General features: G+C 36.0%; 1 protein-coding gene across 2 annotated transcripts in view; it reads right to left on the reverse strand.

The window, feature by feature from the left end:
• Myo3a (myosin IIIA) overlaps positions 1–24,105 on the reverse strand; it is a 224,397-nt gene that overhangs the window by 56,012 nt on the left and 144,280 nt on the right. For both annotated transcript variants that reach the window (XM_015495223.2, XM_048812677.1), the window contains exons 18-22: positions 22,869–23,079; positions 19,694–19,841; positions 7,064–7,217; positions 3,691–3,779; positions 1,242–1,371 (exon numbers count right to left, since the gene is read on the reverse strand). In XM_015495223.2, coding sequence (XP_015350709.1) covers positions 1,242–1,371; positions 3,691–3,779; positions 7,064–7,217; positions 19,694–19,841; positions 22,869–23,079 — 732 coding nt within the window. The remainder of the gene's footprint in view (positions 1–1,241; positions 1,372–3,690; positions 3,780–7,063; positions 7,218–19,693; positions 19,842–22,868; positions 23,080–24,105) is intronic.

Below are 24,105 nucleotides of genomic sequence, written 5' to 3' on the forward strand. Positions count from 1 at the left end.
ATCCCCTCCCTTCCCGTCTTCTCTCCCTACCCCATCTACTGTAATTCATTTAGTGATTCTTAATTTTATTTCTTGTGCTTTAGGATTTTATTGAGGAAGTCCATTCGTGAGCCAACATGATGGAGAATTGGGCCTACTTTTTCTTCTAGTAGGCCCAGGGTCTCTGATCTAATGCCAAGGTCCTTGAACTACTTTGAGTTGAATTTTGTGCATGGTGAGACACAGGGTTCAATTTCACTCTATTATATATGGATTTCCAGTTTTCCCAATACCATTTGTTGAAGAGGCTATCTTTTCTCCAATGTATGTTTATGGCACCTTTGTTTAGTATGAGATAGTTACTGTATTGATATAGTTATATATGCTCTAGATTATAATATCCAACCTATTTAATGTACTTGTATCAATGTTGCTGAAATATTTGCAGAACTGAAAACTTAAGACTTAATGGGTTAATCATGGTGATACTTGCATGGGTGTTTATATATGTAAGAACTCTTCCTATTTTACCAGCTAAGCATTTCTGTTATACCTCAGTAAAACTATAAAAAATGCAGAAAATAATTTCAAACTCCACAAAGAAAAGCAACCCAAACTATATTTTTTTCCCGTGTAAACACAAATGTAAGGATGTGTATGATTGGATGGAAGAAAGTCATGTGAAGGTTTCATCAGTAAGAAGGTTCATTTGACTTGAAGAATCTCCAGGAACCATATGAAAACTGCCCTCTCCTGAAAATGGCAGGTAAATCTGAACTATTTTGAGAAGAGTAAACTTTTCTTGTGAGCAGACAGAATGCCACTGTATTTTCTGGTAAGTGCCTCAAACTTTTCTTTACTAAAAACCTAGCTTCTTTATATTTGTATTCATGTTTTCCTCAGAGGATTTAGGGCAGAAGATTTTAATAGATAAATATTTAGTGAGTTTGAAAAAAAGCTACTGTATTTCACCACAGAATCACTGCCACCTCATTCACAAGTTTTCCATGAATTCAAATCTTGCACCAAAGACAGTTTAGTAGCAAATGATGTTTAAGTAATAACAGCATGATTAAAAAAAAAAAAAGTTCACATAATTGTTGCACCCTACTTTTTGCAAAAAAAAAAAAATTGCGATGATTATGAGGTAAAATATGGTAACATGCAAAATTGAGGATTAAAGTCTCAAAAATCACAGAGACTAAAAAAACTATTTGATGGATTCTTGAGGAGCCCTCTCAATTAAATGAGACTGCTCTTACCTGTTTTTGTGAGAGGGTGGTGAACTAGTTGCCGAATTACACTGTTTTCTGATGACCTCAAAAGTAGCACAATATCAGTTGGCAGAGTGTCTCTATTTTTAGCTAAGAACCCACTTGCACTATAGAGGACCTGTGGATAAAGGATATTATTGCAATTATCACAATCAGTGTCACCGTCATTGTCATCACCATCAGTAAATATTTGAGGAGCTTACTCTGTTCTGAGCAGCAGGGATGCAAAGATTATAAAGGTAATCCCCTTACAATTTTGTTGAAATACAACCCTCACCAGGTTTACAGTGGATCTAAGAGAAAAGCTTGGGCTCACTGATTTTATGTGAGTTGAAATGACCAAGGAGGTTTGTTCCTCCCATTATACTGGGAGTTTGGTGCATTTCTTTTCTCTGGAGGGATGGGCAGCATAAAGGAAGCACACAGGCACTCCTGTTTATGGTAATTGATTCACCTGTATTGAATCAGTGGCCATGATAGATTTTTATCTTAGTGGGAGCGAAATCTAAACACACTGTGGCGTTTGTGCTCCTGGCACTTCTCAATAATGTTAAGACTTTCAAAAGGGGAATGGATGGATTTCAACAATTTCTGAAGGCTAATTCACTATGGTGGTTGTTATGAACTGAATTATGTCCCTCCATAATTCATATCTCCGCATGGGTACAGAGAAAAGGTCCTGTGAGGACACAGTGAGGTGGCATCTGTCTGCAGGCCAGGGAGAGGCCTCATCAGATGCTAACCTGCTAGGAGCACCCTGATCTTGAACTTGCAGTCTCCAGAACAGTAAGACAATAAATTTCTGTTGTTTCAGCCTCTCAGCCTGTGGTATTCTTGAATGCAGCCTGAACAGAATAATAGAGTGGTTAAAATATACTGGACAAAATGGTCATAGGCAATTCTTGATGGACGCTCATTTTTAAAGAGGTTTTATTTAGAAAATCATATGCTGAAAAACCATGAGAGGTTATAATTGTATACAAACAGAGATATGATAAATTGTGGTATAAAGGTGGATTAAGAATTGTATGCAAAAAAAAAAATGAGAGAGCTCATGTATAATGGCATAATTTGGCGTGAACATACTTTATATACAGAGTTACGAAAAATTATGCTGTGAATGGATAATTTTGAATGTAGTGCACTCCACTATTGTCATGTATGTAAGAAATAAATAAAAAACAAACAAAGAAAAAAAACCACAGGTAAATTTTCTATGATTGATCATTATCTGAAGTGTTCAAAATCCTGACCAACTATACAAAAGCTATACAAAATGATGCTTCATTATCTAGAACTATTTATAGAAGATAAGCCAGACCTTGTTAAAAAACATTAAGACCCTGATTAACTTAGAGGTTTATATTACTGGATGAATTCTCAAATTTCTACCCATCAAATTCTGCCCATACACACACACACACACACACACACACACACACACACACAAATACAATACAATCAAAATCCCAAGAGATGTTGGTGGAACCAGGACAATTCAAAAATTTATATGGAANATATATATATATATATATATAAAATTGTGATGGTTCAAGGTTAAACGTTTTTAACAACAAAAGTCTGTGGAACGTTGACTAATGTGGAAATTACTAAATAGACTAGAATGGTAGTAGTTTTATGTTATTTAACTTTTCTAATGCATCTCTCACTTTATACATTATTTCTTGATTTGATTATCTTCTCAGTCCCCCAATATGTATGACATAATTATCATGGCCCATTATCTTCACATAAGGGGTGAGGCATCTCTGGGTATAGGACCACACATCCGAACTTTGCTCTGGTGTGTGAACAAGTCTCTATCAATGCATAAACAACGTCTCTTCCTCCAACTGCAAAACAGTTCATTAACCAACTCTGGGCTATCTCAGCTATCTAGCATATCTCCAACCCTGCACCTTCTCTTATTTAGAGGGAGGAAAGACAACAGCTGTAGTGGGGAGAGAAACATATAAAATCCCAAAAGGGCAGTTTCCATGAAAGGTCCTCAACTTTCATTAAAAAAAACAATAATAAATAAAAAGGAGGGGGAAGGTAACCATTGCCAGCTAATCACCCACAGCAGATATTAAGACCAGGAAGATAGACTCAAAGAATTGGCTCTTTTTTTCCCTCACCTTCCTAATAAAAATTCCTCTACGAAAACTATGATATCAGAGAAGTTTTTTTTTTTTGTTTGTTTTTGTTTTCGTTTTTCCCTTCAGTGGTAGTGGCCATGAATGGCTGGCAAAGTGGCAAAGATCAGGACAGATTATAGGAAGCAGGAGAGCAGCATTAGGGACAGACAGGGGCAGAAACAGATAGCCACTTCATCATAACCACATGCCAATATTTGGAGCCATAATTTTCATGTCCATTCTTATTATTTGATAAAAGGCTAAAGATAAACTCAGTCATAATTCTTAAGTATCTTTACCTTTCCTGCATAATGGTGAATTCCAAAACTAAGTTCCATTCTTTTGGGTCTCCAGAAGTACTGTGATTTCAGGTTACCCTCAAATTTTTCTGTAGAAAAAGAATTGAACTCCAATGTCAAGCATGTAGAAAATCCTCAAAGAATACTGATAGTCAGAATCATTTATTTCACCACAATGTGCAGTGAACAAAGAAGATTTTATGTAGCTAATTTGTGCAGATTTAGAATATAATTGCAAGTACTAAAGCAAAACTTATGATTTAGGGCAGTTTTTAAACTTTAGCACACAAATCAGAGTCACCTTGAAGGTCTGTTGAAATACAGGCTGCTGGCCCCATCCTCAGAGTTCCTGACCCAGTAGGTCTGGGGAGGGAGCCAAGAAAGAATGCACATTTCTACTAAGCTCCCAGGTGCTGCTGATGTTCCTGGTTTGGGGACTACTTTTTGAGAACCGCTGGTTCAGAGGAAGGGAACTACATGAGACTGGCCAAAGAGGTTTGTGAAAAAGAGTTTCATGTCAAACCAAGAACATAAAACATCAGTGGTTTGGCCATCCTTTCTATTTGAGGAGCTATAGGTTGCGGATTATGTAAGAAACACAATAGGACCATAAAGGCAGTTTAATTTCTATAACTTCTTTTAATGCATTCAGAGAACTTTCCATTACATGTTTTAGAAGGAATTTTTTTTTAATTTAGTGTAGTGTAGTTATACCTAATAGGCTCATTTTGACATATTCAAAACACATATAACATAGTTTTTTCCATTGCAATCCCCAGTACTATCCTCTTCCCTCTCTCCTCCCTCCCCTGATCCCCTTCCTCTACCCCATTGGTCTTCCTTCTATTTATTTATGTTTTAATTGTTGTGTTATAATTATATTTAAAATTGGAATGCATTGTGATATATTCATCCATGCACATAACACAATTTGGTCAACTTTATTCTCCAGTTCTCCTTCGGCCTCCCCTACTCCCCTCCCCTCTTCCCTCCTTCCACCTCCCACCCCACTTCTGCTCTATTGCTATCCCTTGTATTTTCATGAGAGTCCCCCCGCCCTTTTTTAAAAAATTCCCTTTTTCTCTCCAGCTATATGAGAGAAAATATTTAACCCCTAATTTTCTGAGTTTGGCTTATTTCACTTAGCAAGATGTTCTGCAGTTCCATCCACTTACCAGCAAATGACACAATTTCATGCTTCTTTATAGCTGAGCAGAGTAGAACTCCATTTAGTATATGTACCACATTTTCTTAATCCATTTGCTTGTTGATAGACACCTAGGCTTTTTCCATTAACTTGGCTATTGTGAATTGTGCTGCTATAAACATTGGTATGAAAGTATCACAATGGTATGCTGATTTTAGTTCTTTTAAATAAATACCAAGTAGTGGAAATATTGGGTCATATGCTGATTCCATTCCTAGTTTTTTGAGGAATCCCCATACTGCTTTCCAAGGTGGTTGTACTAAACTTTTGTACTAAACCAAGAACAATGTCCCCCCACATCCTTGCCAGCAATTACCACTATTTGTATTCTTGATGATTGGCATTCTGACTGGGGTAAGATGAAATTTCAATGTAGTTTTGATTTACATCTCTATGATCGCTATGGATATTGATATTGTTTCATATATTTACTGATTATCTGTATTTTGTTTTTTAAAAATGTCCCTCTGGATCTTTCACCCATTTATTGAGTGGGTGATTAGATTTTTCGGTTTTAGGGTTTTTTTTTTTTTTGGTGATTTTTCCGGTTCTTTGTATACTCTGGTTATCAATGCTCTGTTGGAAGACTAGCTGGCAAAGATTTTCTCCTACAGAGTTCTCTCTTCCTGCTCTTAATGGTTTCCTTTGCTATACTGAAACCTTTTAATTTAATTCTATTCTACTTATTGATTCCTGGTTTTATTTCTTGAGCTTTGGGAGTCTTATTAAGGAAGTCAGTGCTTGCATGAATGTGTTAGTGTGTTGCCTTGCTATTTTCTTCTAGCAGTTTCACTGCTTCTGGTCTAATTCCTAGGTTTTTGATCCACTTTGAGCTGATTTTAGTTCAGGGTGAGAAGCAGGGATCTAGTTTCATTCTCATACACATGGCTATCAAATTTTCCTAGCACCTTTTGTTAAAGAGGGTATCTTTTCTCCAATGTATGTTTTGGGCACCTTTGTCAAGGATCAGATAACTGTATTTATGTGGATTTGTCTCTGCGTCTTCTAGTCTACTCCACTGGTCTTCAGGTCTGTTTTTATGCCAGTACCATGCTGGTTTTGTGACTATAGCTCTGTCATAGAATTTGAGATCAGGTATTGTGATGCCTCCCATCTCATTCTTGTTGCTCAGGATTGCTTTGGCAATTTTGGGTTTTTATTTTTTCTTTTATATAAATTTAGAACTGTTTATTTCCAGTTCTATGAAGAAGGTCATTGGTATTTTGATAGGGACTGCATTGAATTTGTAGACTGCTTTTGGTAATATGGCCAAAAGCATATGATATTAATAGAAGGAACATTTTGACATCAAGTGACTGCTATGAGCCCATTTCCTCACAACTTTGGGGTTATTTTTCTTCCCATCTAGTATTATCCAATTAGAGGAGAGAACATGCCAATCAGGGGGTCATGAGGAAACAACATCATGGACTTAATTGTAAGAAACAGGCTCTGCATATCACCAAAAGTAAATAATAAAAAATATGAATCTTTATTTTTTGCAAGTATCTATTATACATAATAAATGTTTCTTACCATCAGGGAATATGGTGTTCCACATTTTAAAAATGATTTTTTTAGTTACCTGAAAACTCTAAAGTATTTTCTTTTTTGAACTTAAGTGAGACCTTTCCATTTTAACTATTTTGGATGATCATATTAAGTATATTGTATGCATCTCTGCCTTCTCAAACAGAAAAAAATGAATACATTAAATCTTTCTTTGATGACTCAGGATTATTATCATAAGCATTTATTAATGTACTGTAACTTAGAAGTTATTAAGGAATTTAAGGCTATTTGTCTCTATTAAATAAATGGCTGGAACATCACAGATAAATTTGTTTCCTGCTTGGTAGCTATCTTTTCAAATTCTAGAATTGTCTTTCTGCTCTGCCCACCAATTTCTAATTTTGGGATAGATGATTTCTAACCTTAGATTCTGTGATTGGGACCCTACCATGAAGTACAGAGAAATCCAATATCTATCAATGTATTATAAACATTCACTGGTCCAGATATTAGATTCAAATTTTCTTCTTTAAAGCCAGCTAGGCAGGCTTTGTGACAGCACCTTTCTCCCATATAATTTAAAATCATTTAAAAAATCGTTCAGTATTACATAACTATATTCATAGCATATATCATATATTCATTGAAACTCACCTATAAGGGTCTGGTCAGTGGCCTTGGGAAATCTACTTTCTTCATCAAGTAGGGAAAGTAAACCCATTGGCTTCTGCAGAAACATGTCTAAGAGGGGCCGGTTATCTTCATATTCAATAACTCTAGCATCAACATCTTCATTTAGGTATTCATTCTATTATAGGTGATGATATAAACAGAAAAATTCACTTAAAACTGTGTGAACAGTATGTAGCTTAATAATAGTAACCTAAATTTCTTCTTTATATACATTATAATAAGTTGCTCTCTATGACATTGCCTTTAAACTGAGGGACTCATTCTCACTTTCTCTCCACATAATTACTAGTTCCTTAAAATCAGCACTGATTATACTTGGGATAGTAATAAAAGGATTTCTAGTCTCTATCCTAGAATTACAGACATCTCTAGTTTTCATGTAGGATAGATAATACATTGTTAATGAAAAGTGGTAAGAATATGTTCCAAATCTATAGAATATGAATAAGGTACTTTCCCTAGTGGATCTTTCATGACCATAACTTTTTGGTCATGACTTGGACATTTACATTGTTAATATGGTGGACATCCGTTGGTCATGGGATCAACCAAGGAGTTTAGAACCAAGGACACACAGATTAACACCTGGGTTCTGCCACTTAATTGTCTGAATAATCCTTCCAAATGTTCTTATTCTATAAACTTCCTTCCTTTCATCTATTAAGTGGGGGTAATAATCCCTATCTCACAAAGCAAAAGTATATGGTACATTATTAGCAGATGAGTGCAAGATGTGTGAAATAAAAGCAATGGACCAGACAATGACTGCAGGACAGCAACATAGGTGCTCATGATCTAATTTAACAAAGGGACACAAGCTGTAGAAACACAAGTGTGTTTCTATGACTGCCTTCACACCACACCCCTCTCCCAGTGCAGAAGTTTGTAAAAGAGAAGAGACGTAGGTTGGCCTCTGAAGCTTTCACTTACTAGGGATGTTTCTGTATAGGAGAATCACTGGTTTTCAGGGATAAGGCAAACATTACTGCTAGGTAAGTAGGGAGTATCTGCTGACGTGGGCAGGATGTCTTGCCCATGTTTAAATTACAGGTTATTTTCATGATTATTTTAAGATACTTTTAATTCATGAAATATATTCATCAGACACTTTATAACATTGTACTATTACGAATGATAAGGAGATGTTTAAAACAAGCTCCCTGATTCAGCAGATTTAAAATATTATTTGGGCTGGTATGGTGGCGCACACCTTAATCCCAGCGGCTCAGGAGGCTGAGACAGGAGGATTTCGAGATCAAAGCCAGCCTCAGCAATGGCGAGGCACTAAGCAACTCAGTGAGACCCTGTCTCTAAATATAACACAAAATAGGGCTGGGGATGTGCCTCAGTGGTTGAGTGCCCCTAAGTTCAATCCTTGTTACCACCCTCCCCAAAATATTATTTGGGTGATAATTCAAGGTAACATGGTAGGTGGGCACTAGGACAATATACTCTAAGAGGTTAGAGAAAGAAATTTTATTTCTGACAACTTTGGAATTTAGTGAATGGCAGGTGAGGCATTTGGTAAGTTCAAACTTTTAAACTTCATGATATGAGACTCATGAAACTAAAATCTTATTTTAAGGCGCCACACAAAAATGTATTTTTTGTTTTAGATTTTAATTCTTTGTGGTGCTGGGAGGATTAAACCCAGGGCCTTGTACATACTGAGTTATGTCCTCAGGCCAATATATATATATTTTTAAAATAAAACAAAATATAATGCTAAAAGGGGGTTAAACCATGGACTGAAAAGTGGAGAACTGGAAAGCATTTAGCTTATTCAGTACAAGAAAATGAAAACAATGTCTTAGAACTTTAAGCCTTTCCAGTTGAAGGTAACCTTGGGAGAAGCCTGTAGACCTAGAATTATTTTACTGTTAGACACATTATGTTGACAGCATATAATAGCTTAAATCACAACTGCAAAGTTCAAGAGAATTTTTGTGTGTTTTATACAGAAAGCACATGAGGTTAAGGTCTAAACTGATGCATTTGTCATTTCTATTTGTCTGAGTCAAAATTCATGGAATGCTTTTATGGCAGGTGATACAGAGCAAAAATGAGTAACTTGGCAAACAATGGACTCCCCTTAAAGACACTTGTTAGTATTATGGGTTCCAGGCAACCAATGGAGGAAAAAAAAAATACTATTACTGTACTCAGGACTTAAAGAGTACTTCTAGTAAAGTATTCCTAGTAAAATAATCATGCCTAAAATAATGTTACATATTTTATAGCAGTTTTGATAGCAAAAGGCCTAATTATTTTCAAACCCACATAGAAAAGCAAAACTCATATTTCCTCCAAAAGTTTTCTTTTTGTCCTGCACATTAAAATTACATTATAGCATAAAATGAACAGAGTTATTATCTGCATTAATGATGAAGTATTTAGTCTACATAATTTCCACTCTGTTCAGATTGCCTGAATTCCCTTTTGAAAATGGGTGGGGGAATAATCATTTTAAATGCATATCAAGGAAGCAAGGGAAGTCAGAAGACTTGGAGGTTGCCAAATTGATACCTCAGTCAAGTTCTTGTGTTTTCACTGAATTTTGATTATGAGCAATGAATGGATATTGTTACAAGAAAGCTCATAGCAGGTGCATCTCCATGGCCAGGGCATCCAAAGAAAGATGCACCTCCATAGCCACACGGTCCATAGCAGGTACATTTCTGTGGCCATGGAGTCTATAGCTGGGCCTAAACAACATTAAATACTTAGGGCTAAAATGTCACCCCAGGAGACATTCAAGATTTCTACACTGAGTTCTCAGACTCACACAGAATCATGGAAGTGTGATCCCACAGTCTAAGAGAGGCTTTGAAATTCCACCTGCCTCCTAAGGCAGGTGCAAGTTTAAGCACAGATTCCTCTTTGATGGGTAGTGCAATTAAATGTTAGCTGTCATCATTTTGGTCTCACCTCCTCAGAGAGACCTTCCCTCCATCTCTTAGCGTGATTGAGCAATCTGTCTTCCTCAACTGGCCACACTTCAGCATCCTACCATGCTTTACATTTTTAACAGTATTTCTGGAATTTTATACATGTCTATTGTTTTCCATCTCTCCCATAAGAGTGAAATCACCTGGAAGCAGGAACTTCATGTTACTCCTCTCTCTATCCAACACTAGGCTTGTTAAATAAATGACTCAGTCTTACAGATTGAATCCACCCATCCCCAATTCATATGCTAAAGCTCCACATAGGGATGTGATTGTATTCGGAGATAGAAAGTTTAAAGAGGTAAAGTTAAATGAACTCACTAGGGTAGAACCCAATCCAATTTGACTGGTTCCCAAAGAGGCACTAGAGACTTCTAGTGTAAAGATGAAAGGCCCAGTGAGGACACAAAGAGAGAAGAAGGCCATGGTATCTTGGAGAGAGGACTCAGGGGAAACCCATTCTGACAACACCTTGATCTCAGACTTTCAGATCTGTGAGAAAATTAATTTCTGTCGGTTAAAGCAGACTTTCTTGAAGTCTGTGGTATCTTGTTATGGCCTCCCTCACAAATAAATACAACGAACTTTCTGAATTCTGCTTGTAAAAGTTGTTTAGAAAAGCAGATTTCCAGAGACAGGAAGATTGGGTGAAATTAACAAATTATATGTGCATATGTGTGTGTGTGTGTACGTGTAATTCTAATTGTAAAAGTGACACGTTTATTAAACACTTAAAATACAGAGAAATCACTGACACATAATAAAAGTTCAAATATAATCCATCTCCTGTAGTTAATGCTTCTTAACATTTAGTGGAATCTCATGCATAATTTTTTTTAATAAAATAGAAGTTCTACTATTAATTCAACATTATTTTTACTTTACCTCCTTTGAAAAAAGAAAAATGCTATAAGAATATTCCTATAAACATTCTTTGAATGGTGACACAATATGATATCTTATAGTTTTCAATTCCATAAGGGGCCATTTTAGAGTACTTCTTTATTTTAAGTAGTGCTCTGAGGCTCATCTGTGTGTACCAAGCTTTTCTGTATTTTGTATCTTAGGACAGATTAGTTGACTGACTGGTGGACATGTTACAGATCCTGATATGCATTCAAAGGTTGACTTTTTTGAAAATTTGCAGCACTGTGCACTCTAATAAATACAATGTGAATCTCCCAACTTGCTGCATCTTCAGCAGCAATAACTATTCTCATTAATAATTTCTTATCTGATATTTTTGATAGGCAAAATGATATTCTATTATTGTTTTTGCATTTCTTTGATTATCATTTTATCTAAAATGAGAGTTTTGGGAAAAATAGATATATGTTTAGCACATATTATACACTTATTGCCAGCCAGTTATTATTAGATCCTTGGTTCTCTTCTACTTTGTTTATTTTTTCATGAGAACAACCCTGGAGAGCTCTCAAAAGACCTGGATTTTGTTAGTAGTTTTGTTTTGCCAGGTTGTAACCTTGGGCAAATCATGGGGTAGGTTTTACTTGTGACATATACAGATAACCCGTTTAAATTCCGTTTAAAAATGTGTGAACATTTTACATTTATTTTTCACTTTTTCTCTTTTTCTGTATGTATGTAGGTATGTGTGTATATATACATATATGTATAAATATATATATATACACATATATATACACACACACTGTATATATAATTTTTAATAATGACACTTAAATAAAATAACTAAACATTTAAAAATAAAAATGAAGAAAACAAAGTAGTAATAATCCATGTTATAAAAATCCAGACTCTTGATGTAAAATAATATTTATGATTTAAAATCTCTTTCTTCCTGTATAAAAACTGATATTGATGATCCTAATAGTTATTATTTTAATGTTGATGGTGAGTCACAGGATATGTTGTTCATCATTAACTTGAGGGGACAATGCTCATTAACTTAGAATTTGACAAATAACCTAATAAGGAAGTATTTCAGATAATTCCTAATAAAATGTCCATGTTTTATTTTATGCATATTTTGTTGAAATTTGGAGGAGTTTTAGAATGGTGCTCTCTAGAATAACCTCACTACTCAGAAAAAGATGTGTGCTACACATGTTGAGATAAAAATCCCAACTTTCTATGTATGATATTCTTGAAAATGCCTTAATATTCATAAAAGCTTTTACAAATCTATATTTTGTTGACAGGTATCAGCTTATAATAAGGAGACATTTGGATTAGAAATTCAGAAATGTAGTTTTGTATAAGCCAGAATCTCTTTTACCTTCAACTGTTTCTTCCTTATTGTTCTGTTTAAATCTTTAGCAAAAATTTCAGTCTGTCAACAGTGTGCTGTAATTTCACATGCAGAAAATGAGAGTAGTTATATAGCTCTCTGTTCCCAATTGTATGTTTCATTAAAATAATTTTTATCAAAAATTTAAAAATATTTAAAATATGAACCAATGATCAAAATAAGTACCATGAATCTTCACATCACATTGAGGGTATTGGCTCAGCTTCATCATTGAAAAAGAAAGACTCCTACTCAGTTTGGCTGCTAAGAAATGTAGGACCCAGGAGCCTGAGGAAGTGACATGTTCCCACCAGGGGCTGCCACAGGGCACCCAGATATAACTCATGATTAAGATATCAGCTTTCATATTCAGTGTGTGAGAAGCACAAGGAACATTTGGTTGTGATCCAAATGATAGCCCCAAACTTGGCTGAGCATATAAAAAAGGAGATTTACTGTATCAAGGGCTTCTAAATGTATTGAGTGTCATAATGTTTAAAGAAAACACCTATAAAATGGGCTCTATTACTTGGAGAGCTGAGATAAGATACATGTTACCAACATCCCACACAGATGACTTAATAGGGAAGAAATTAAGATATGAAATAAAAAAGTCACACTTTAAATCAAAACAATGTGAAGACATTTATAAGAGATTTGTTTTTAATTGCCTATGCAGTTTTTATCAGATGACTGATTCTTTTTATTTTGTAATGTTAAAAAAGTTGAAAAATCTAGGTGTTATGTATTGGATGAATTTTTATTCTTTGTAATTGCTTCAAATTATGTGTTATGAGTCCATGTCCAAAATCTCAAAAGCTTTAAACTTTAGGATGTGAACAGCTGGAGATAAAAGCCATATACATCACTTTCCACAGGAGAAGCAAGAGCCATAATTGCAGTTATTGTTTCCATTATGTGCTGTAAATAGTTTCCTGCTTATAAAATTACTTTTAGCTTTCAGTTCCAAACCCATGGGTGCATATATAAATGATATATGTAAAAGCACATCTTTGTGCAGAAACAAACATTAATAGCTCACTTTAAAAACAAATGTTAATCCTGCTAATAACTAGTCAAATGTGCTGCTTTAATGTATAAAGAAAATTTATCCAAAGTAAAAATGGGCAAGTAGAGCAGTAGAATGAATCTATAGGATTCTAAAATAATGGTTTGTACCACCATATATGGGTTCTGGGTGCTCAACTGCCCTAAAGGACAATTGGCATTTGTTCCAGTTTGAATTCATGCCTAAGGTTGACCACACTATGGTGGCCTATGCTCCCCTTATTTTTAAATAAAAACTATTAGGGAGCATGGTTCATTTCTTTTGTTCATTCCTTCTATTTTACAATGGTGCAAAATTAAAACAAAGGGTAAAATCCATGCTACAGCCCCAGCACAAGTGTGCCTTTGAGAAAAGATGTACATTTCTAACGTGGGATTTTAATATGGGACTTGTAACTCACACACATGTAACTCACAGAACTTTTCTACCACGCTTTATTACTGTTGTACTCTCTTTCACATAGAAGACCATCAGAAAACACATAAATAAGAACAAACACAGCCCAAACCTTGGCTATCTTTATACTGTGGAAATGCAGAGTAAAGGCTGTCACAAACAAACAAACAAAAACTCTCTTGTTGGAAATGGGATAACTTTCTTGCTGCCCTCTGAGCTAACACAGAAGTCAACACTAATACTTGACAAATGTTATATGGAAAGCTAAAATATGAGTACTATATTAGGGGAGTTAATACAATTGAGAGAAAATGATATACTTTTCAGGTGTAGTTCACTCAGAAAAGTTTCAGTCTCAAGTTTTAAAAAAGAATACAAATATTCTCCTCATCTTTCATTTGCAGGGATGGGCACACAGATTATCATCTAATTCTCACACTATTGTTTTTAGATACAAGTTGATTTAAATGTTATTAAAATCAATATTCACAGGAGATTCAAGATAGTGGGCTAGAGGGAGGCTGAATTCTGTGTCACTCTGTGACCTGGGATTCTAGTAGTGGGAATACTGTTTCTCTGCGAGTTATTAGAGGACCTCCGATACCTGCTCCTGCGTAGGACTCCTGGCCACTTGCCCACACAGGACCATGGACATCAGTACCTGCCTGGGAACCCTGGCCGTCCACCCACTGAAGAAACCCAGCCGCAGCTCCCATGCAGGATACTTAGCAGCTGCCTACACGCAGGACCTCCAGCTGCCACTCCCATGTGGACCCCCATTTATCATCGTGGGGCTCCCCTGGTTGCCTCCATCCTGGGATACTGTAACCACTGCCATAGTCCCCTACACATGGTAGCCTACACTTGGGGACACAGGACAGGGTCTGGAGACAGCCACCAGCCACAACACTGCACACCACAGAGCTGCATCTCTGAACACGCCTTCCAATGCCACGACCCGGCTCAACCCAACCCGAATCCCCATCACTGAAAGCAGCCACTCCATCTTGGGACACCTTTGTCGCCATCTTTGGTTGGGGCAATTACCAGCATAGCATGGGACACCTGTTGGGGCCTGGAAGCAATATCAAATTACCTGTAGTCCCCAATTCCCCCCCTCCCCTGTAGCCACTAACCCAGCACAGTGCTTGCACCTGCATAGCTCACAGAGCCTGGCCCTGAACTGCCCAATGCAAAACAGCTCTCCGTGGCAAGTGCATAGCCTCCAGAGCTCAACCCACAAGACCTCCAGAGAGAGAGGTTCTGGATTGGGACGTAGAAAGGAAGAGGTGCAGTTTAGAGACTAAACTAGAGACCAGGAATTGTGAGGTCTACAGGCAACATAAGGAGATAAGATCAGGTGCCCACATCACACAAGCAGGCCCCAGAGGAGATCCTTGGGGTGCAGTCTCCCACTGGGGACCAGCAAGTGCTATCCCCCATTCCAAGAGCTATGCCCCCAAACCAAACCTCCCACCCTAATGGCTTTCATCATCCTAGGGTGGAGATACCAGCAAACAACAGACAACCCCACCTATTGGATGAGAAGAGAGGCAAGAAAGATACTGAACTCCAACAAAAGCAATCTTGTATTTTCCTTCAAGATTTTTTTCTTTTCTTTTTTCCTTCTTTTTTCTCTCTCTTCTCCTGCCCTCACATTCCCCACATTAGTGAAACCAAGTACTTTTCATGAATTAGGATGCTGAGGACTGGGATGTCTGAATAGTATATTACACTTTTGTTGTATATTCTTTTATCTCCTATTTTTACATTTTTTAATTTTTCTTAATTTTTATATTGTTTGTTTGTTGTGCTCTCTCTATTGTCTTCCCACTTACTTGTCTCCCCAAAATCACTTTATCTCTTTTCTCCTGCTACTAGCCAACTTCTTTTGATTCCTCTTTCAAGCTTCCTAAGATCTCATAACCCTATATCCTCACCTCCTACCTCAGTAACATCTCATCCTACACCCCACCCCTGGTTCTCTCTTTGTCCATCATCAGAAACTGTAGACCCTTTTGCAAACTTATTGTTTATATTGTAGATAATAATTGAACTCAACATTTCTGTATATTGTGACAAAACCATAAACGTCTTAATAGCAGCTATTTGGTTTAAGGCTGTATATTGTTTGTATTGGGATCTGTTAATATTGTTCTTCCCCTTAAAGGAGAGGTATTAGATCCCTACAGGGACACTATAAGCCTACAGGGTAAAAACTTTAACACCTGGGATCCACTGTGCTAGAAAGGAAGACACATGAACCACATGAAAAATCAAGGGAAGAAAGTGCCCCAAACAAACCAAGATGCTACATTATTAGAATCCATGGCCAGCACAGCAGAAGAAATTATAGAGAAGGAGTTCAGGATGTACATAATTAAAATGCATTTCAATTCATAGTACACATATTTCATGTCTCTGGTTGTACACAAAGTAGAGTCACACCATTCGTGTCTCTATACATGTACCTAGGGTAATGATGACCATCTCATTCCACCATCTTTCCTACCCCCATTCCCCCTCCCTTCCCGACCCTCCCCTTATCCCTAACCCCAAACAAAGTTAAAATTTACCTCATTTGATTCTAATGAGGATTAAACAAGACAGCACAGATAACACCAGAGTGTCTGGCACCAATGCAAACTCGAGCAACATCAGTTCATCTTTTCTCTCCAAATCTCTTTCAAGGCAGGCATCTCCTCTCTATCTAATGGTTCCTATTCTCATCATTCTTGTCCCTTTCTGTGTTGCCCTGATGTTTGATTCTGCATCTTGTAGATAGTCACTCCAGTCCTCCAACTTCAATCCTTACCTTCCTCAGAAAATCAAATCTCCACAAAAATTCATTCTGCTGTCATGTATAACAAATTAGAATAAATAAATAAGTTATTTTTTTAAAAAACAATGTACATAATATGGTTCTTCTAGGACTGGGAGAGTACGGAAACTTCAAATGCTGTGAAATACCATGCACCAGGAAATTTTCAAGACTTATATAGTATACACTCTAAAAGGATAATGCTTATAAAGATCATTTCTCTTCTAGATAATGAGAAAGGTACACAAGTTCTGGATGTTGTAGGTTGGTTGTTAAGAGATTCTGAGGCATTTGACTAATGTCCACAGAAAAGGAGACTGTACAGAGAAAAGAGGCTCAGCTGCTGGTAAATGGATAACAGGGACTTCCAGGCTTAGAAAATGTTTAAGGAAGTGTTTTGAAAGTAACACAAGTGGTTAGTTGGAGACAACCACTCCAAGAAATATAAAGCTATCTACTTGACAAGCTAGAGAGTAGGTCACCCACATAAATTCTTTCACTAAAAATGTTTTACCGCAGTCTTCTGATTATTTTTTTTATAACAGAAGGCAATGGGAAAATGACATTAAAAATATCTGTGTGAAGAACTGTGTTGGTATGTTCCACTGTATGTTATAACTAAATTAAAATTGGGATAAATAAAAAAACATTCTCAGCATATGTTCCAAAGTGGTAAAACAATAGAACCATAGTGTTTCACCTGCAAAGGTGCTGTCCAAGGTATGTGTCCTCCCAGGTATTTGGCCAGATCATTTGTATGTCACATGAAGTAGGGAACACAACACCCTACTAATGTGTAGTAATGGCTCTGTTAAACTAAGGAACTCTCAGGTCAAACCCGTGATTCTATTTGACCAAGAAAAGTGTGATATTAACACTGAGAAGGATTGGGAATGCTTTTCATTCCTCAAGATGCTTTGAGTAATTCTGAATTCTAGTGGAATTTTTAGTTTTGTTTGGCGAAAAATTTGAGTTATTTTGTTTTGAAGCTCTCTCAAGGATATTTTTTAAATGTTTTAGTCAGTGGATTATAGTTATACATAATAGTGGGGTTCATTTTGATACAATCATACGTGCATGAAATATAATTTGCTCCACTTCAGTCCCCAGTACTTCCCCTTTCCCTCCTCTCCTCTTTCTCCTTACTACCCTTCGTCTACTCGACTGGTCTTCCTTCTATTTATTTACCCCAAGGGTATTAAAGGGTCTTATAGAATAGTTTTTGTAGCAAGCCAAAAGACAAATGAAGTACATTGGAATCATAGGTGAAGCTCAAGGCCATCAATCCAAGTAATTTGTAAACTGTTATATTCTATAAAATTTAAATAGCAGTGATCATTGAAATATGTGTATATCGGTTTAGGACTAGTTCCAATAAAACCCAATTCTAACCCCAACCCCCCAAGAAAGAAAACTATTAAAGGTATAACAAATGCAAGTCATTAATTAATTTGATGGGAGATACATGAGGATGCCCTTGGTTCCAAGAAGTAGGATCCACCATATTAAAAAGACCAAACCAAACGAAATTTACTTGTTCCAGTCTCCAGTGTGAATGGATTCTGTGAGTTTTGTGAGGCATGAAAGCAAGATACTAACTTAATTAACATTTATTGAGAACTTGCTAAATCTCCGCAAGTACAGCAAATACAAGAAGAATTAATCTTGGACATGATCTTGGACCTAAAGGAGTTTATGTCCTACTGAAAGAAGCAAAAATGTTCTGATGACTGATGAGACTGGGCCATTCCAGGGGTGTGTTGGAGGGTAGGGTCAGGTACTGCCTGCTGAAGTATTCCCAGTTGGGGAAGAAGTCAGTGCAATGCCATGTACTACTGTCAAGGAACTCAACCATGGCAAAAGGGAGGCCAGGTCTGAACAGATAAGCAGAGTGGAGAAGCCTTTGTGGATTGTTTTTTACTCTCGTGTGTGTGTGTGTGTGTGTGTGTGTGTGTTTTTAAGATTTTAAAGCAATTTCATCATGTATCTATGCTATGGGGAGGGGTGAAGGAGATAAGAAGGGGCATAAGAAGAGAGAGGGAATGAATATTTGGTACAACCAGATCCTGGTATAGATGAGAGCAAGAGAGCGAGAAAGCAAGAGAGCCCGGCTGCATGAGAGAGAGAGAGAGAGAGAGAGAGAGAGAGAGAGAGAGAGAGAGAGAAAGAGAGAGAGCACTGAAAGATAGTCTTACATTTTTGTTCAATATTTGGATTAAGACATGTCAGGATCTAGAGGTTCAGTGGTAGAGTGCATGGAGAAAGAACAGGGCCCTTCATTCCAACTGTAGCACCCCCCAAAATAAAACAAAACAAAATTTAAAAAGAATTGTTTTCAAAATGTACTTTCAAAATAAATTCTCAATAAGCCTAAATATTTCAAATAAAGGTGACTCATGTACCTATAATTTGTCTTAAACTTAAGTTAGAACATCAGTTCCAATTAGTCAACATAAAACAAAATAATGAAATTCTTTATAATGATTCAAAAAGAATAATGATTCTTTTTGACTTAATGAAATAATTTAAAAAACTTAATATGACAGTTTTGCCAAATGCTATTCAAGTAAGTCACTGCTTTTTCTCTAAGGAAGAATATTTTTGAAGGTGAATCAGAAATTACACATTGTACCCTGATAATGTACCATTTAATGGCATTTACATCAAATCCATTATCTTGTGTGCTGTTGCCTAGCTACTGGAATTCTGAAGTTTAATGCATTTTAGATGGATATTGAAATTTCAGACAGAATTTCAACTATGCATTCTCCAGAAAGAGAAAGTGTTAGACATACCAGTTTACTTAAATTTCAAAGGAAATTTCTTTGTTTGCAAGGGCCAAACTTCCTAGGTTATGGAGAAGAATTACAACTTTCACTGAAGGACTTTAAACATTGCATATGAAGTCACAGTAAATTCATGCTAGGTTTTGTTGTTGTTTTTACTATGGACATGGAGAAAAGAAAACCTTTCCTTTGTTTTTGTAAAGACAGATTTTAAATCTATGGTTTAGGTCCTGCTTCATCTGTACAATTTTGCATACAACGTACATGCATGCATCTTTAGTGTAAGTACCTGAACTTACCTGTTCCCATGTGAATACATGTTGATTAAAATAATACTGAATTTGTTCATTTGCAATGTTAATGCACAGCTGCTCAAAGGAATTTTTTCTGAAATTTTCAAAGCCAAATATATCAAGTATGCCGATGCTCAGCTCATCACCATTCCCACTGGAAAAATTAAAGTGGTATTATTTTGACTTTTTGTTTATTTCATTTGGAGGTAATGCAAAGCAGGGTAAAGTTCCCATTTGTGATTGAGCTAAGAAACTACCTTCAGGATATACAATTAAACTTAGCTTAAAACTTTCTCTCCATAGAAAATAAAGATAATGGAGGCAACATTAATTTTAATATAGAAATAGAATAATATTTTCCTTGTACTACAGAAACCACTCCTACATTCTTATATACTTAAACAAAAGGAAAAAAAAACAGGTTTTACCTATGAGCTGTAAGTATCAAGTCACAGCCCTGAGTGAATCAGAAATCATAGGTACAACCTGGCAGACACTGAGAACACAGCAAACATATTCTATCAAAACTACACCAGAAAAGCAAAAATTCTGCTAAGGACTATATTTAGTTTTTCATTTTAGGAGAACAATTTTTAAAATCTTACTAAAATGATCTTAGTTATGTGGAAGAATTGTTATCTAGTTTTGGTTTATTTGCTTATAATTTTTTAAAATACAGAATAAATGGTAACATGGAGAAAGATAAAAATATACCAGGATTCATCTTACAATACTGTAAAATACTATTTCACAACTGAACACTTCAAATGCATTTTCTTTCTGCTGTTCCATGTGTTTACTTCTGTTCACTAGAGGTGACTATTTGGTCAGAAAGTTTGCTCCTCTACCAAGAAATAGATGCACTGAAAGTTATTTTCATATACATTTCAAAAGGAAAGTACCAAAGCTTCTCTTCATGTTCACCTTTTATACAGTGCAGGTCACGCTCAGTGCTGTGAGGATATGACTTGGAAATGACAGCTAGCCACTGAAGAGTGTTTCTACATTTGGAGACAGAGGCAGCACTGAGTGAGGAATGCTTTAAAAGTGTGATAGGTTGGACAGAAGGACAGCCACATATTTCTGAAAGTTTCTTTTCTGAATAGTGAGTATTATTCTATATGATTATATGTCAATGTAAGACAGACATTGTTAAGATTTATGCTGGTTTAGAAAAAAATATTATTTTACAATCTCTTTGCCAGATAGGTAAGTATTTAGCTTACTTAACAATAATGTGTTAAACCCAAGTTGGACCTTAGAAATCATCTAGTTCAGGGATTCTTAAAACAGGACCTGCTACTAGCCTTCAAGGGATATGGAATCACAACTGTGTGAAATATCTCGGTGGGTATATACAAATGTAGACACCTTTTATTTTGGAATGAAGGACAGAGACAGTTTTCAGGAGATTCTTAAAAGGCTCCAAGATGCCTACCAACCATTAAAACTTGGCTGGGGGTGGGGCAGTGATGCACACCTGCAATTCCAACTACATGAAAGACTGAGGCAAGGGAGATCACAAGTTTAAGGTTGTTTGGGCAATTTAATGAGACTCTGTCTCAAAGAACAACAACAACAAAATGGCTGGAGATATAGCCCAGAGTTGTAAAGTACCCCTGGGTTCAATCACCAGTACTACAAAGCACATCAACAAAACCCACTGATTTGTATTTCAGTGCCCTTATATAATAGCAAATGAGGAAGAGATCCAGAAAAAAATGAAGTCATATGTCCAGTGTCACCTAAGTTAATGGCAAAGCCTTGCATAGAACATGGGTTCTCCACAATCTCAGTGTAAATCTTGACAGAACTCAACAACACTATTTCAATTAGATTTATTTTAGTTTATTGAACTTTTTGCAAAAAAGTCTAAACCTTGGGTAGTTTTCATTAGTGTATGGAAAAGAAAGTTACTAGTTTGTGATGGCTATAGTAGAATTTTTGGCAGATCACCCTGCTGGGTACCATCTAGTAGTAAACATGCAGATAGAGGGTACCTAACAAGATGAGGTCAAGTCTCTAAATATTTTAATTACATTATGTAGACTATACCTATGGTAAAAAAAAATTCCTGAATTTTTACACTTTTATGTGAATGCCTAACATCACAGAGATGGCTGGCTACAAATGAACCTACAAACCATTGCTACCATTAAATCATGGGCAAGCTGGGTAGTGCTTTGTGAACTCAGCTATGGTAAGGTAGAGTTCAGTAGGCAATTACAGAAGCAATTCTGAGGAATAAAAACATGGAGGGAATAATAGATTATCTTTTAGAGAATTTGGATAATATAGTATGGGATATATTTTAGTGGAAAAATAATAAACTGCAAGTTTGCAAAGTGTATAAAATGATCTTTTGTGCTTAACCAATAGGTGTGAATTAGGTCACCTTGAGGCAGGCATCCATTTGGCTTTTCTGCTTACAAATTTCCAAAATTTGTATAATTTATAGCAAAACAAAGATTTAGGTGTAAATGTAAGGGACTTCAGTCAATGGTGGCTACAATTACCTTGATTTTATATTTTATTTTGAGACAGGGTCTTGCTCAGTTGCCAGGGCTGGCTTCAAACTTGGGATCATCAGCCTCCAGGGTAGCTGGGATTACAGGCATACTCCACAGATTACCTTTATTTATAAGATGAGGTGCTCGAAGGTTGTAAACTTAGGGTCAGAGATCATTAGTGATGTCATATTCTCACTCTGCCATTCTCTAGTGCATTTCTAAGACAAATTTCTTGGGAGCTCATAACACCTGCTCTTATAGGGTTATAGTGAGAATTAAAATGTGAAAAAAGTTTTCCTTTAAGATTTCATTTAAATCTCAAAAATAAAGAACTGCTGAACTGGCATTTTATATAACATGGTATATTCTTCATGGTGTACCTTCTAATTAAAGGAACATATTAATAGTAATGTCAGATTTTTTAAAAAATCACTTTCTATTGGTGATTATTCATGCTGCTATAGTTTTTATATTACAGCAGCTAAAAACTTTTACAGTCATGGCCAAACAAGGTGGTGCTATTAAGAAACAAAGCATATCTTGAAATATAACTTTGAAAATCAAATTGTATCAATTAGAAACATCTTCAAAGGGACTTACACAAATCAGAAAATTACAAAATAGACACATCAGCTGACATTTTGGGGAAAAGTTTGTACAGAAATTTTTACCTTGGCAAGGTATCATGTTTTAACAAACTGTTAATGCGATTGACTATCCAACTGAAGAGACGTCCATATAAAGTTTTAGCCATAGCATCTCTGACATCAGAAGCTTTTTCTACAGTGTTGGGTCTGATAATTGTTTCTCCTCTTGTGATCACACAGTGGGAGGTGAGAGCGTCCTGCAGCTCATCTGCCTGAATGCAAAGCAAAGAGGCAGCTGTAAGATAAATAGATGTAGAAATCACGTCAATAGATCACTTTCAGCAAAATAAAAATGTCTTAATTCATCTTAAATATATGGATAGTTTATAGTATAAGAATAAGTTAATGTTCAACAGTAGTCTTGTGTCTCTGTGGATCATTTTTCTCTCCTCATCTTCACTGGTCTGACTGTGTCTGCTGCAGACCGACATACCCTAAACCAAATGGGCTGACAAAGTGAAATGGCTGCACCAACTAGTGAGTAGTTATTGATGTGTTGTCAAGCATAACTTCATGAAGTATGCTAACTGATCTTAAAGTACAGCAAGGAGATTTGGTGTAATTTTGATACCATTATTATATACTTATTTTTGAAATGTAGAAATTAATTGGAAGGTTACTTAGACTTTGGGAGGCATACCCAAGCAGGTGGATAAGAACTACAATAGAAGGAGCATATACTTAAATATTGACGTTCATGTATCTCTGACCAGGATTCTTCTTAGCTTCATATTTCAAAATCACTCAATTTTGTTACCACTTAATGTCAGGGATGGGGACACAGCTCAGTGGTAGAGTGTTTGTCTAGTGTACATAAGGTCTTGGTTTAAAGCCCAGTACCAGCAACAAAACAAAACAAAAAACTTTTTGCCCAAACTAATATTTTTTAAACATTAAATGACAAATAAATATTATTTTAAATTAGTAATGCTTAAAGTCAGTGGATTAATATAATTTTAACCCAAATTAGTACATTACAGGATATTTTTTTCAAGTTAGTTGTTTTCTTTTTTAAATACTTTGAGCATTTTGGATCTATTTTAGCAATATTGACAAGATGTTTCTTCATTATATGGCTAAGATTATTAAACTCTATCTTAAACAAAAGTCTTTTTTTTAAACACTCCACAAGTAATACAGGATCACTGCAGAAATTTTACCATCAAAGTTGACATTCTTCATTTCTTTCCTTTGTGACATGTTTATTGCCATTATTCTGCATACTCTATCTTAATAAAACATCTTAAGCATTGCTAATTTT

The sequence above is a fragment of the Marmota marmota genome, unplaced genomic scaffold, assembly GCF_001458135.2.
Source record: "Marmota marmota marmota unplaced genomic scaffold, marMar, whole genome shotgun sequence".
Lineage (NCBI taxonomy): Eukaryota > Metazoa > Chordata > Mammalia > Rodentia > Sciuridae > Marmota > Marmota marmota.